Source organism: Paramormyrops kingsleyae, chromosome 20 (genome assembly GCF_048594095.1).
Source record: "Paramormyrops kingsleyae isolate MSU_618 chromosome 20, PKINGS_0.4, whole genome shotgun sequence".
Classification (NCBI taxonomy): domain Eukaryota; kingdom Metazoa; phylum Chordata; class Actinopteri; order Osteoglossiformes; family Mormyridae; genus Paramormyrops; species Paramormyrops kingsleyae.
Window position 1 is genome coordinate 15,189,036 of NC_132816.1, and position 16,497 is coordinate 15,205,532.

Below are 16,497 nucleotides of genomic sequence, written 5' to 3' on the forward strand. Positions count from 1 at the left end.
ACTCATCGGATTCCACCATCTAATCAAACCTAATCGATCAGACACCTGGTGCCTGCCTCTTCAAAATCAAGCAAAAGTGAACTTCGATACAAGTTTAATTCCTATAACCAGCCAACCAAAATAACTGAACCGTGCTTATGTAATCCAAAAAGTTATAATCATTAATACTTCAGGAATTAAAATAGTGGTGGGATGAATTTGTGAACCCATTTTAGCTCACTAGTGAGTTTGGCCTCCAGGTCATTGATATATTGCACCTGCATATAGACTGGATTTTAATTAAGTTCACCATTTGCAATGTATCTAATTTAGTTAGTTACTCTTTAGTATTTGTTTTGGTTTGCTATCAAGGTATAATTTGTTTTATTTGAAAATTGGAAATGTTGGTTGAAAGGCATATTTCTGTTTGGTTATTTTGGATTGCCCACATTGTCTTATAAACCTAAAGTTTTAGATAAATATAGTAACATTTGCTGTATTCTGGGCCTTGGGTCTTATTTATACTGCGATGGATTGGCGCCCCATCCTGGGTTGTTCTCTTATTTATAGAATATTGAGGGCTACCGGAAACATATAGCATGTAAACATTAACGCATTTATTTCCTTTACAGCATGAGTTTAACAGCCAAAGCACTACAATGTCTTACTCTAGCTTGTATCATCACTACCCTCCGCCTTCATGGTTGACATTCTTACGCAACCTTGTCCTTCTAGGGAGATAATCTGGCATGTCCGTAATCAAGGCATCGTTTCACAAAGCTGCAATATAGTGAAATCGTCTGTTATGCAACACAATAACCCAGCCTGTCTGGCAAGCATTCCACAGAACCGATAGCCTGACTTTTTCCAGCACTGAGCTCAGAGAAGGTCACGATCCGAATAATGTCGTCCACTGCAGCTGCAGTCTGGTGCCTAAGGAGTTAAAAAAAAAAAAAAGCACAATTGCTGTACATCAGGGCTGATGCTATCAAATGGACCCCTCCCAAGGCTCTCTAGAGCCTACCAGAAATGCCAGAATATATAAATATACTGAAGCCATCTGAGTTTCATCTGATCTATGATCCAAGAACATGTGTTTCCATGTAATAAATTATTGACACACCATCTAGATAGGTGGGAATTCATTTTTTAAACCTGGAATACCCAAACTGCTACGCTTAAAAGGCAAGGCTTGTTTTAATTCAAAAGCGAGCTCCTATGTCTGTCTAGCGCAACTCAGAATCACTAAAGAACCCCGGTTGTGTAATCAGTGGGTGTGGCCTCCTTAGATTTCTATCAAACAAACGCAGTTTTGTTCTTGAAATCTGTGAAAAGGCTCTAGAAGGGACTGGATACTCAGGAAGAAAATGGCAGCCGCGTCCGGTTGGCCCGGGGAATTGGGAAGGATGGCGTGGGCTGCACCACGCCCCTTGCCGGCAGCTGCCCAGGCAGGCAGATTAGCATGAGGGACGGGCATTTAATCAGCTTCTTAAATGAGATGGGGGGGGTGGGGGCTGCAGTCTGGCATACACACACACACAGACGCACGCACGCATGCACGCACACACGTGACTGCCCGAGCTGTGTCGCAGCAGTGCAGCATGAGGCTGACAGTATTCTCAATGGCATTATGGCACTGCATGTATCTCCTCACAAAGGGCCCACACCTCTTTGGCAGTTACGGTGTGAGGCTTGCTTATAAATCTGTTCACGCCGGTTGTTTTGCAACAGATTGCTTTTTTTCCTGTGGTGGTGTTTTTTTGCCCCCCCCCTCCCCCCCCAGCAAACCTACAGCCATCTGCCGCTTTCAGTTCAAACTGGAGCCGGAAAGCCATAGTGGAGGAAGAGGGTACTGATATGAGAAAATTACCAGTGGAGCACATTAGGATGCTATCACGTGCACACTAAAGGGAGGCAGTGGGGGGGGGGGAGGGGGGAGTCATGCGGTAGACAGGAGAGAGATGGGAAAGCAGCAGACTAACATGGACAGGCCTGCCTGCCGTGCAGCGTCATTAGTCTCAGGGGGATTTGGCTGAAGGTCTCGTCCCGGGAGGCGGGGATTGCAGAAGTGACCCGTGACTCCACACTTTTCATCTGAACAGCAGCATCTCCAGTGACAGTTGACACTGCATATGATACTGGCTATTTTATGCCAAATGGCCATATGATGTGTGGTGCACCAATTTTGTAGATTTTTCATATGTCAACGTTTAATGCCGACACTGTATCCTTAATATGAGATTCGGTGCACAAGTTATATTAACAAATTCCATTATATGTATTTAAATTCTGCCCGAATATGGAATTCTATTTATGTCAAATCTGGCCAGTTTTAATAATTGAGCTTGATATATACCCGAAATAAATATGACAAACTCATCTTTTGTGGTCTTAAGTTTGTCCCTGAAAACAACCCCTTCCTTTTTCATCATCAGTCGTAAGGATGAACTCTGAATGAACTTGGTATTCTTGCTCAATAAAACATCAGGTTTCAAGACAAATGATACACAATTCAGATGCCTCCACAAGGTTAAGGAATAGCAAGTTTAAATTATGTATAGACCACAAAAAAAAAAAAAAATCTCAGATGGTGGGTGTATTAATAGTAAGAAAAAGACTGGAATCCATACCTGAGTAATGTGGACTTTTATGCATGAAATGTGTGTCATGATTTGTAGCCACTTTCACTTGGAAACATGAAAGCATAAGAAATATATATTTGGACAAAAATGGAAAATGATTTTGACAGAACATAATCGGTGAATGTGCAACTGGGTATCAATCTACATTTTGCAAATATCCCAAGCATCATTTTATTGTGAAGATTATTGGGTTTAAGTGGAGGTTATGTTCTCTTTATTATACACTAGATAGTAAATATTAAAGAGACATTAAAAATCCATAAGTACCTGGTTACCACCATCTCAGGCAGCAAGGAAATTAACCTTGGATACTGATTCCATGAGGTCACTCTGGGAACATGAATGATGCATGTCTCAGCCAGAGTAGCTCTGTCACATCACTCTTCCCGGGTTAAAGGACTGACTTCACCCTCACTCTGTGTATTATTGTGTATGTGGGGTTTCCCGCCTCAGTTCAAAAATACGCATCTTGGCAAATCGATATTTCTGAATTTCTCATAGTGTGTGCCCTGTGATGGACTGGCATGATTTTCAGAGGTGTTTACCTGCCTTGTGTACTGGAGTAGCTTCCAGTCACAGTGGAACCCTATTCGGATTAGCAATTGAAAGACGGATGGTAGAAGGAATGGTGAGCTAAGAAGGTCAGATAATACAGACAGACAATAAATAAAATAGGAAAATGGGCAAATGGCAATTTGTAAAGAATAATTTGGCTCAAAAGATAAACACATTCTATGTGATTAACTTGTTTTTAACAAAAAAAACACTGGTTATAAAATTTGTTTGAAATTGTTGGTATTTTCCCATATTCGAATGCTATATTTAAGTCACCAAGATTTTGTAAGAAAATTTTCAACCAGTATATATATTTCAGTATATACTTCCAAAAAAATTGTCAGAAAGCACTTTATATGTGTTTTTTCCCCCATGGTGAATAGAAACAGTGAAAAATCAAAACCAAATGAAATACAAGTCTCTTGTAAGAAAGTTGATTCAGAATTGTTCTCAAATATATTGGCTATAAATTGTTAAATCATACACTGCATTCTTAAAATGCATGAATACCTATTAATCACACCCACAATCCTAGTCGTTGAGGTTTGAGGAACATGGTTGTGTAATCCTGTTTTCTGTGGATATTTGGAAGAAGTTGAATGTAGAAGATTAGATCAGGATGAGGGGTTGGATCATCTCCGGATACTGTCGCCATGCCAGTGTCTGCCTGTGGTACCATTGAGGGTCTCTGAGATCAGGACCAGATGGCCCAAAGCGGGAGATAGAATAGACAAAGCAATGCGAATGGTCAGGCATTTCAGCATTTTGTCTGTGCTACTGAATACACCTGTGGTCTATGTTGTAAAACCGTAATAAAACCAAAGGTGTGAACATTACCCAGCGCGAGAATCTTGTATGTTGTTTAACATAGCATGAAGATAAACAAAACTCTTACTCAGGAAGCAGCTAACATATGAGTTACTTATCATATGATTGTGTAGTTAGAAAAACCAAAGCTTCATATGTTCAATGTTTTTCTATTTATATAATACTCTGAAAGATTGTTCTGTACTTTGACTCAGCCGGGAACGCAGATTTGCGTCACCTGAAGTCTCCGTGAACAGCACTGAGCCCAAAGAGAAGCTTTTGTGGGCTAAGAAAATGTTGTGTAACAGAAGAACGCCAAAACAAATCCCAGCGTGTTTCTGTCTCAAAAAGGCATGGTACACCTTTCTACCCTTCCGGTTTTCAACAACCAAACCTCTAGCTCATATTCAGTGAAAATGGCACTTAAGGACTTATTAATTCGCTGGATCTCTTCAAGCAAATAAAACAGAATACCCCTGCTTTATTTGATCCACCCACCCATTTTATCTAACCACTTATTATTTTAGGTTATTGTGTTCCTGGAAAGCAAATGGAGCGTGGTGGATTACATTCTGGACTGATTTGGCTTCGGCTGATATTGTAAATTAACTTTACGGGTGACACAGATAAGGGTTCTGTCCATCAACGTGGCATTGCAATAAACAAGCTGATTTAATAACATTCACAAAAATCTCTGGGCAGTGCCATTCCGAGAATGACTCGGAGAGTATAAAACGTGCAGCTGCAGGCTTGAACAAAAGCTCTGAATGGACTGCGGCTGCAAGAAACCCACCTCATTTTCCCGAACGTTGGTGAACACAGCTAAAGAAGACATCCTATTTCCAGTACAATATATAGTTATGGAAGTAACAATAGGGAGAAACCTATTCAGCTGGCTCTGAACTACAGAGTTGTACCTATTAGGTATGTTTTCTGTGACATGACTTGCCAATGGAACTGCATTTCCACATGAATGCCTTGAATACCTTGATTTGTATTATTACTCAAAGTATTTTAGGATGTATAAATTGCAAATTTCTTATGTAGTATTGATGAATAAGTAAATGACTGTAAGGCACTCTAAAAATTCACAATTCTTTGATTCCATGACACCATTTCTGTTAAATGCATTTCCAAAGACATGCATCACAAAAGCATGCAATTTATGTTCACATATAATTTAAGATATTAACAGTTATTTTAGGAACATGAGTTACTGAATGGACTGAAGGAGCAAAGAAAATGATATATATATATATATATATATATATATATATATATATATATATATATATATATATATATATATATATATATATAAACGATATTTTTAAAACAAGCTTTTTCCAGAAGATGTTTCTCCAGAAGATCAGGGCCAGTATTACCATATTGGCAGAACTAATTGTCTGTGAGTAAATTAAGCAACCTGTAACTGACCCAGATGTATTGATACAAACCACTGGCCTTTTCTCAGCATTCTGAACAGCAGGTGTATTTACGAAGCCAAAGTATTGTATTTTTTTCAGGATTCTACTAACATGTGAAAATGGGTGGAGTCAGAAGAGAACAACAGGAAACAGGTGAAACAGACTGGAGTTATACAACCATCTCAGACCTTTGTGTGAGTGCGTCTATGAAAATGAAACATTTAAATTAATTAAAAATGTATTTCGAGATAGTATCGCCGCTCCAAAAAATATAATAAAATAATCATTCAAGGGTTGGGCGGGAGGTCACTTATAGTGTATAAAATTCACAATAAAAGGAGATATTACCCATCCCATAATATGCACTACCCAGGGCAGTGTCTGCTTTTGCCGCCACGCTCGATTTCAAAGAAAACCCACGTCTGAGATTCACGATGGATTCGTCGAACGAAATCAAAAGAACCACCAAATGAACGGGGCGTTAAATTGATAATGAAATAGGCCGGGTAATCTCATTATATAACAATTCGTTTAATTCAGTGTTTATTCGCTGATAATCCATTAACCACGCTAGTTGATTATCGCGCGGCATTATGGACACTTGTGGCTCGCCTCAGAGACTGGCACTCATTAATATATAAACGCCCAATAAAAGAAGGAGAAGGAGCCGTCCGCCCTGCGTTGCTTTAAGCTGAAAGCGATTCGGCTGCCGCACGTTTTCACTCTGCCTCTCCCGTCGCGTCGGCAAATCGGCGGAGTGCCCTGCGCCCGTGACGAGCCGCTGACTCTGCCGCCCCGACCGCACCACTGAGAGAGACCCGGTAAGAAAAGAGAGAGGAGGAATAAAACAGCCCCACAGAGCGGAGCAGCCGTGCAAGGTGACGCCTCATCCGGCGGCGCGCGCTCAGCATCCCATTCGGCGTTACGGAGACAGGCGCGAGGCTGGGAAAATGGAGGTTCCGCGCACGGGACACAGCGCGAGCAGCCCGACGAGCCCGTGCGAGGACATGATCAAGAACCTGAGTCTGGAAGCCATTCAGCTCTGCGACAGGGAAGGTAGGGTCGCCAGCCCCACGCCGGGGCCACATTGCCATCAAATCCGCGTCGGTCATTCATGGGCATGGTGAACCGTCCCTGGGTAAAAATCTATACGTAGAGCTGCAAGTGCCTCGTATTCTTTTCACTGAAAAAAAAAAGATTTATGCGTTTATGGAAAAGATACGCGTTTTTGCCTCTTTTGGGAAAAAATATTTTGTATCAATTATGTTATTTGCGATCGGGTTTTCCCCGAAAAGACCAGTGATGCATGATCAGAAAGATACTTATGGAATTGATTTAATTTCGGATTAAATGTGAATAATTAACATAATCGTTTTTTAGTTTAGGTGATGAAAATGAAATGTGTTCCCATGAGAATCGTGCATTTTAAAATTCATCATCACTTTTTAAGCATCAATTACTGGTATTGCGATCATTGCTGAGAGCGCCGGGGCGCTGTGTTCAGCACCATGGACACAGACGTGACTCCAAGGGTGCTTACGGGCACTGCCTTTGTTGAATCATCCTGTAAAATTTAATTGATTAAAAGAGTTGGCTTACTATTTTTATGGCGTCCATAAGTAAAATAAAGATGGTTATTAGTATGCGTAAAATTAGATAATTACTTTGGAAAGCATGAGGTTTTTGATTTTTATTTCTTTTTTTTACCGATGACATGGCAGATTTAAATTATTTCACAGAAACCCATTTTACCGATAAAACGGCGTTATTCGCTTAATAACACAGGCCAATTGTAGAGTTGGATCTTGTGCTGGCTTTAAATTTCAGTCTGAAGTGCACCCATTGTGCTAGACTGACAATAGTTACAAGGAAAACTTGCACATATCTGGCTGTTTTTGCATTTATGAAAGTTATATCAGTAATCGATATATGTGGAACAGAAAACAGAACTTGCCGTTTGTGCATTTTGTGCTTTGTCCCCTAAACATTGTACTTTTCAGAAAGTAATCTTTGATATCCCACTAGTTCCTTTTAAAAAACACATCTAAATTGTTTAAAAGGCCAGAAATTGTATTTATGTATGTGAAACACAGTTTCTGAATAGTGTGACAATAAGCATGCCTTTGGGCTATCCCCAGAGATCGCTGCAGCCATCAATGGAAGGTGTGCACCTACAATCCACACCCTTTTGTGCTGTCAGTAATCAGGTCTCGTGTTTTTTTTTTGTGTGTGTGTGTGTGTGTGTGTGTGTGTGTGTGTGTGGTGGGGGGTGGGGGGGCAGAGAGGACAGATTGTTCTGCTCCTCAGCCCCACAGAGTTGCATGCTTGTTTCCTCAGCGCCGTGATGTGCATGGCTACGAGTGTGTAGCCAAAACAGAAAACGCCATGCCTGGGTTGGGTGGGTGGGTGGGTGGGTGGGTTTGGGGGGGGGGCATATTTGCAGAACTGTTACACTCCTCTCACTTGTGTCTGACTTTTAACACTTTAGCAGTTGTATTTGTTATCAGCATATGGAGTTTGCAAGCTATTCTGCAGATGATGGAGACGGAGTAGAAGGTGATATAAAAATGCAGTTAATAATTATGGAATCCATTGCATATAGTGACCTAAGCAAAGTGATGGAGGAAAGGAGATGGTGGCTGAACGCAAATTAACTGCATTTTAAATTGATACAGACTGACACATATGAGTAAATGCTTTTAAAACGCAAGTTGTTGTTTCTAGAAGCCTGTTTGTATAGCTACTCATGCAAACGAGCTGCATGAAGATGCATGATTTGTTCAGTGTATCGCTTCGCCCATCACACAGCATAAAAATCTCCATCCTCCCGTAAACCTCGATGTCCTTCCTGTTTTATTTACACAGCCCACAGCTTTTATTCTTAGATTTAGTATAAAACATATGGCAGCTGCAGTATTTGGCTGAGCAAGCTTTTATAAACTGTCTGAGGAGCTGAGATATCTTCAGTGGTCAAGTAAGTGGCGTTTTGTTTTTGACTCATCTCTTCCTCAATGTGCCCGTTTTTAATAGCTGCTTATCCAGCTCAGGGGTCACAGTCAGTCTGGAGCTTATCCAGGGAGGCATAGGGCATGAAGTAAGGACAGGAACACAACCAGTGGACCGTTTAGCGCTAACCTCTAATAATTCAAATAGATTTCCTTGTTTGCGTCATTGATTGGGGGGTATTTTGGTGATGCAGTGTTCAAGACGTAACCCAGTCGACCACATTGCCGTCTCAGTGTGCTTCACAGTGAATCCTCTCTAGAGGAGACTTTCTGCATTTTGCATGTGACAGATGCACAGCTTGGAATCTGTTCAGAATGTCCCAAAGTATTCCGTTTTTGTTTATTTCCACACTGTGGATCTTTGGTCGGATTGTTTGGGAAACATAATAACGGTGAGCACAGTGGCTCGGCAAGGAAGCCGAAATTCTGGCTAGTACTTTGCAGCAATAAATTATACTGTATATTTTAGGATAACTTGAATATTTGTGCTATTTCTGTTCATCAGCTTCCATGTCAGTTGTAATCATTCATTTCCCATCAGTCTGTGATGATGTCAGTGCCATGCGTGGGCTATGACACCGCTTCCTCAAAGAAAGAATTTACAAGAGACCTAACAGCAGAGTTTTGTTATCTTTCATTTAAATTAGACAAACTACTGAATAAATAAAATGAAAGGCAGTATTTTATATTACATAGAGGCTAAACAATTAGCAGCACTACGGGTGATGTTTTTATACGTGTCACGTCACTTATGTTCTCCTGACTGCAAAAAACAGACTGAAACATAAGTATGAGTCACTTGAAATGTTCTTTAGTAACAGCAGTCACTTTATTCACACCCACAGTCTTGTCAAATCAAAGGCAATGGAGTCTCCCGTTTTTACCGCTGTCAACTACTTGACTCACTGTTCCCTTAAAATATGGAAGATTTGCGATAGACAAAGGAACATATTTGTTTTTAATTTCATCACTCACAAACGTCTGTTTCCGCCTCCCCATTTCTAATGTTCATTTGGGATTCTTAACGTCTCTGCATGTCAGCACAGAGACAACGAGTTAGATCAAAACACCAGACAGTAGGTTTGCGGGGGGTGGGGGGGGCAGGTCGGAAGGCCGCCCCCTTTTCTGCTGTTTGGGCGCCGTGTTTGGCGAAGCGACGTTCGGGCCGCCGCGATGAATGTGCAGTTTTGAGTCCTCCGTCCAGCTGTGCTGGGTTTGTGTGAGGCGTCCAGCCCACCATCTGTCAGAGCCACTGCACTGCAAGGCAGCTCTGGGAGCGGATGAAAGGAGCGATTTAACACGGACCATCAATTTACAAATTGTATACAGCCACCCCTCCCCACCCACCAAAAAAAAAAAAAAAAGAAATTCAAGAAAAAATAAGGGGTTCGATTCATTATTATTACTCAAAGGAAAAATGTCAGACTCAACACGTCAACACAGGACACATTTCTTCTGAGAAGATGCCCCGTGCGTGCGGATTCGGGATTCGGGAGCCGGCCTGGCCATGCTAATCACGCTTCTGTCCTTCCCAGCTTGATGATAAAGCCAGTTCCTGGGAACAAACACCTCCCAGAGGACTGACTTTACTTTTTATTCCCATGAAAGCTCAGACAAAGAGCACAGACATTTGTATGCTTAGTTGTGTTGGACTGCAAATCAGGAAAAAAAAGGGCAGACAAAGACTAAATTTTCATATATAAGAATTGTTTGTTTATTTGCTTACCTAAACAAACAAACAGTTAAAATTCTAATTAAACTTTAGCATAATTTATAAATGATGCATGTTATGAAGGAGTATCCACGATAACTTCACAAATTATCTGGGTAACCAAATAAGTTTGAAATTAGAAGATGAACCATGAAATGATGTCTCTGTGTGATCAAAGTATTGAAGGCCATTTCATTTGCTATTTCTGCAGTGGACAATCACGTTTTACGCAATCCCCAGTTTCGCAGAAATCAATTTAAAGAACGCTAGGTCTTCGTTACATGTCCTGCGCAAGATTTTCCTAATGCATTTATTGAATAGTCATCTATTACTCATCGTTCCCATCTGGTCCTGGTCTTCCCTCAAATATTGGAACCTGACAGCCCCAGTTTGTTATGAATTTGCTCAAAATCTGTTTTCTCTTTTGATCTGTTATATAATGCGTAACATGTCCATTTATAATACATCAGTTGTATATAAAGTGAATTTTTATCAGTACTCTGATGTCATGATGTTCACTGCACATTCAGATACAGCATGCGATTATCATGCCTGAGTAATCAAACATAGCAACAAATCTGTTATATATATGTATTTTTTAAATAATTTGGAATAATTTCTGAACCTGCTCATTGCTGACTTAGAAAATCTTACTGTTATCTCTCTGAGATAACAAGTTTCAACAGGCTCGCACTTCAAGATAATTTACATTATATGCAAATGACGGCTGCAAAACTGGCTGTACGTGAAATATGATTACTGACACATTTAGATGACTCTGCAGTAGTCTCGATACAGCCAACTTTGTTCTCCAGGTCATTTACCTCAAAATGTTGGAGAAAGCGTGTTGTTTATTTGGCAGTCGCTAATGGACAAACCAGTACGGACTTTCCTGAAACATCCATTTACCACGTGCCTATTATTCCAAGTGCATCCTTCTCTTCCAGCAAACGGATAGATCTCTCATTCTGCACATTTACATTTAGTTGGTACTATTGGCTGCCCCTGAGAGAGTTGGGGTTAGTCAAATTTAAGACCCTTAAAATACTACTTGTTCTGTCCACACATTTGCGATTCAGCGGATGAGGGAGATACTTGGTTCACTCAATCTCAATGCGGACTCTGTTTGCGCAGTGCATGGATTATCTGGGATCGAGGCAGCGGTTAGACTCATTTCCGTAGCATTTTTTTTGACCATATATGTATGTATTTTCCATACAGTGATCAGTGGGACTGAGCTGCCGCGTATCCTTCCATTGTGCTCATCGCGTTGGCAGGTAGCCCTTCCCCCCCCCCCCCGCCGAGCCGCAGTACAGGCCTGAATGGCGTCCCAGCCCATGGCAGTTGGCTATCCATTATCCAGCTCCAGAGGACTGAGTCATCAGTACAAACTGCCAGGCTCTTAACGTCCAACAGCAAGTGGCGGCGTCCAGCGCAGAAAGCCCATTGGGCGGCAGGCAACACGTTATACTGTACGCCTCTCCAGAGATGTGGCAGAGATGTGAACAGGCTTTAGAAGGTTGCATGTGGATATCTGGGAAGAAGATAGCTGTTTTAGCTTTAACCCTCCCACACATCCTCGAGGGGGCACATCCAACCAGGACTCTAAATTAACTTCATCACTTGGAAGCAATAATTTAAGAGCACTAGGAAGCAAAAAAAAAGAAGAGCATAAGGAAAACTATTTATGTTTGTTTCAGACTCTTCATGCTCAAAGTGATCGGCCTCTGCGGTGAAGAGCACATGTCCTTCTCCACAGCGCCACCTACAGGCATCTGTACACACAGTGCAGCCTATACGTTTTAACATATAGAAATTTAACCACTAGCAACCAGATATAAACAGTGAGAATAACTGTGAGATTTAATCATTACACACTACGAACTGGAACATAACTACAAAAAATGGAATATTAATTATTTTTTAAATAATGCTCTTGGTCTTGTAATATTTATAACACACTTATACGTAAAATTTGACACAGATACAATTAACATACAACTAACACATCCTCTGGAAGAACACAGATTGAGATCCACGCCCTGGCACATAGGGAAGCTGGCCAATCACATTGAAGCTTTTAGGAACGTAGTCCTTCCTATGGGTGCCCCCCCCCCACCCCCAGAACCCACAGAATCAGCCCCTATGTCCTCAGCTACCCTGTTTTTTTCCCTGTGTTTTCATTCTTTTTGTTTTCAATTGTGTTGTAGTTTGTTCTCCACTGAGAAGTGTTTGGGGGAAAAAATCTGGTGTTGATCTCTTTATTTTCAGCCAAATAGGTATATCGGTTCTCAGTTGGCTAACAACAGTTGGTAGCAAACATCCATTTATTTTTCCTCTTTGTTTCAGTGTGTTGCCGGCAGTGTATCCATTTTGGTCCCCTGAACAAATGATGAAACCAAGTGCCAATCTTATTTGTTGATCTAGATTCCAATTAGATCCTTGTCGTCACCAGCAATCTGTACAGATCAATAAAATTACAAAATGCAGGCAGCTGTGTTACTTCAGCTTGGTCGCTATAATTGTTAGTCACATGGGTGCAACCAGCTTATGCTGATAAAATTGCAAATATTGCAGCTGAGAAAGGAAAGGTTAGTGTTAAATCAAATGACTGATATTTGTTTTCTATGTGGCTTATTGGTTGGCGTGAATCAGTTAAATTGTGTTTTAATTTGATGAATTTCGATTCTGACTTAGGCTGTATTACAGGGGAAGAGAGACGACCTGCTTAATGGGCTTCTGTCTCTGTCACAGGTGACTTTGACTGTGAAAGGAAACCAAAAGGGATTTGATTGTCTATTGAATGCCTGCTAAAATAGTGCCTGAGATGCACCGCCTGGTCAGTGGGCTGATGTCTCTGCTGATAGTTATAGAGAGGGATCGTGCAGTGAGGTTCACCGAGCACATATGAGTGTAGTAAGACAGTGGTGTCGAGTATAGATGAGTATAGACAAGTATAGTGTTATTGGTTTCCAGCACTTTGGGTTTTTAGGCGATTGGCTTAAATCATGGTGGATATTGGTTGTGTGTGTTTCACCGTTGGAACGCCATGAGATTTACATATTTTACACAATGCACTGTTACACATGAGAGGGAATTATTTTTTTTTGTCTGTGTTAGGATGTGTGTGGATTCTGTGTTGTTGTGGCGGGTCGGGGGGCAGTTTGGATGCAGACGTTGTGAGGTTATCTTTGGCCTTGAGACCACTGAAGGCATGGTACCTGGTCATCGGGCAAACATTCATGACCCTTTGGACATAACCCGGGAAGCAGATGTTTGCAGAGCTGCGTTTACCCTGAGAATAAAAAACATCTTGACTGGGTTTGAGTTTTTTTTTTGGTACGCAAGAATGGAAATGTGATCCTTTTTAATCCGTATGAAAATGTAAATCTGTGTGTATCACATATAGTTTAAATATATTTTGGTGCTGCAGATGTTACATAAGGAATTAACTATTAAACCACAGTATCTACAGACAGCTGTAATCTCCACCATAGAAGGAAATGTTTATTTCTTGCAGGTATTTGCTAGAGCAGATTGAATTTAGTTGCCTTGTAAAGCCAGTGAGTAAACTATGATTTGTAATTGCGATGATCGCCTTGATTTTATTAGAATAATTTAATTTATCAAGCAGTTAAAGGACGCTTCAAACAAACAAGGACGAAAATATGCAAACATTAATCTAATCCGACAAGAATGCTCATATCACAGCTTGTGTAAAAGCTGCAACGTAGCCTCTAGCTAAATTTTAAACAGGACTATTCATATTAAATAAATAATAATAAAAAAACTAGTGTGTTATACAGAGTAGATTCACAAACAGCACAATAAGCTTTCTTTTATATAGAGTTAAGTTATAGTCAAACTTTAATGATGTAGATCTCGTGATATGAACGTTGATATCGCCTTTCATATGTCTAAATCCATAATACCTTCTAGTTAATACAGAATCAACATCAACACAGTTACTGGAACTGCCAGCGCTTCTGGGGACTAAAGTCAATGAAAACAACGTACCACCATTGAATAGATGACATTGAGAGAATATTTTTTAAGATAGAAATGTAAGTGTTTCTTGAGTAATATCAAATGAATGCTTGAACAATTACAACAGTAAGTATTTCCTAATACAATTTATGATTCAAGGTTCCTCTTCAGGAGAAATATGTGAGAAGTGTTAGAATTAAACCTTCAGAACATTCTCCTCAAAAATGCCTCTTGGCCAAAGCTGCATTTTTTCCCCAAGTTCCCCTGCCTACAGGGATTATTCCAGAAACTGCAGTGAGCCAAGGCTGCGTGTTTTTAATGCGATCCAGCTTCATGCTTGGGACTGTTGGAGCGGTGTTTAAAAATGTAATCACAGTCCCAGCCATCTAGGGGACTCATTACAAGAGTTTGCTTAATCACAGCTGATGAAGACCATGGGAAGCTGAGCGATATTCACCGAGTTGTGCTCAGCTGAAGGGATCTCAGGTAGCGCTAATCCTATCTTACTCTAACCCTCAGGGAATTCCTTCTCTGTCTTTGTAAGAAATTTGCCATTTTACAACTGCGGGTTTTTAACGGCAGCTTGTAATTGGCTAACAGTATAAATTATGGTGGAAATGTTGCTAGTGGTTAAAATACTTAACATCTAACTGGACTAGTTAGATAAAACTAAAACTACACCTGGTTCTGCTGGTTCCTATTTAATTCCACATAGTATAATGCAACTGATTGTTGTCATTTAGCCAAGTTACCTACAGCATTGCAACATATGTGTGTACACTATGTATTTGTGCATATCTCTGTATAGAGTAAAAAGTAGGATTATTCAGCGATTAGTTCTAAGTCACTTACAAACAACATATATAATAAAATGGCTTTATAGTAGCTGAGCAGATTTATTAAATTCTGTAATGCAAATGTACTAAATGTGCTGTCTGGCCTTTTGTCAAGGGCAGGGTTTAGTTTTCCCTCGTTGGACTCACACCGGCAAATGTGGAAAAGCTGGAACGCTGGGTAGCCTGGACTGTGGCAGCTGGAAATGTGGATTTCCCCGGGAAGCGGGAATCGCTGTGATGTAGCGGTGCAGTGCAGTGCAGTGCAGTGCAGTGCAGTGCAGTCCCAGTGCCGCAGTAACAGATACACCTTGACGTCTCCCCCCATTGATGCATCACAGTAATGTCCATGACACTAGCGTCTATTTTATTTTATTTTTTTGAATAAATGAGTCATATCCATAAAATGTTTATGTTTTCCCAGAAGAAGCAGGGCCCCCTGTTTGGTGGAGATTGTGCTGCGTTAACTGCAGAGTGCTGAGTAAACAGAGGTAACTGGGAAAAAATTGGGTTCTGATACAGCCACTGTGATTTTAGCTGTTAACATTTGAGCGTAAAAGTGACATTTGTTTGTTCCCTATGCACTGGAGGAAGCTGAGTGGGGGGGGGGGGGGGCTGTTTCTTGTGTTGATTAACTCCACTTGATCTTCGATCATATGTAGGAGCGTATAAATCAATGTACATTGCTCCTTCTCTGCCAGGTAAATCCAACAGTGGTGTCCCTTCATTCCGATCGCTGTTTATTTGTAGCACGATGCAAACACCCAGATATTTTTTCTTTATTTCCATGGGTATTTAGTGTTCTTATTTGTTCACCCTACTATGCTGACCCCGTCTTTGCCTCACCCATGTAAATCGTGAAGAGGGGTCACCAACCCCTTCCACAAACTGTCGCGTATCCTACGCTTCTCCTGAATGCGGTGAGACTTTCACACGGATCTTTTGAGACCTAACAAAGTCATATTCAGTTAAGTATTTTATATGTAGCAAAAATACACATATGGGCATCTGCTAGTCTAGTTAAAAAATAAATATTTGTTAAATAAAAATGTAATCGTTATTAGCAGTTTATGAATCATTCATCAGCGCTCATCAACAGCTAGTTCTAAATAGTTTTAAATATTCAAAATTGAGTCATTCCTAGCAGGTCCTTATAAGATTCTAAGGTCATTCATTTTTATTGATTTGATGAGCTAAATTCATAAACTTTCTCCTTTGTGTTTGATTATAATTGACTGCAATGGAATTAGGTAAATTCCCAACAGCATGTGGGTGTAACAGGCCTCCTAATTGGTCTGGTGTATTTGTACAGAGGCATTGTGGGGAATTGAGTCCTGGGAGTGTAGCAGCCATTTTCTCCAGTAGTCCATTTGCTCTGCATCAGCAGCTATGGATAGATTCATGGTTTGTACTTGCTGCAAACGTCCTAAGGATAGGTCAATAATAGTCCTATCACTACACATCACAACAAATGCAGACTTAAATGAAATATACAATTTCGTGACTTGTAGGTTAATTTGTATTTCACATTTGTGTATTCAAATATTCTGG

General features: G+C 40.6%; 1 protein-coding gene across 2 annotated transcripts in view; it reads left to right on the forward strand.

Annotated features, from left to right (window-relative positions):
• Positions 1 to 16,497, forward strand: part of phyhiplb (phytanoyl-CoA 2-hydroxylase interacting protein-like b) — a 33,731-nt gene that overhangs the window by 2,069 nt on the left and 15,165 nt on the right. Inside the window, exon 1 of one of the 2 annotated variants that reach the window (XM_072703894.1) lies at positions 5,808 to 6,466. The exons of the other annotated variant lie outside the window; for it this stretch is intronic. Coding sequence (XP_072559995.1) covers positions 6,361 to 6,466 — 106 coding nt within the window. The 5' untranslated portion in view covers positions 5,808 to 6,360. Of the gene's footprint in view, positions 1 to 5,807; positions 6,467 to 16,497 lie in introns of those variants that run through there. 2 annotated transcript variants of the gene reach the window in all.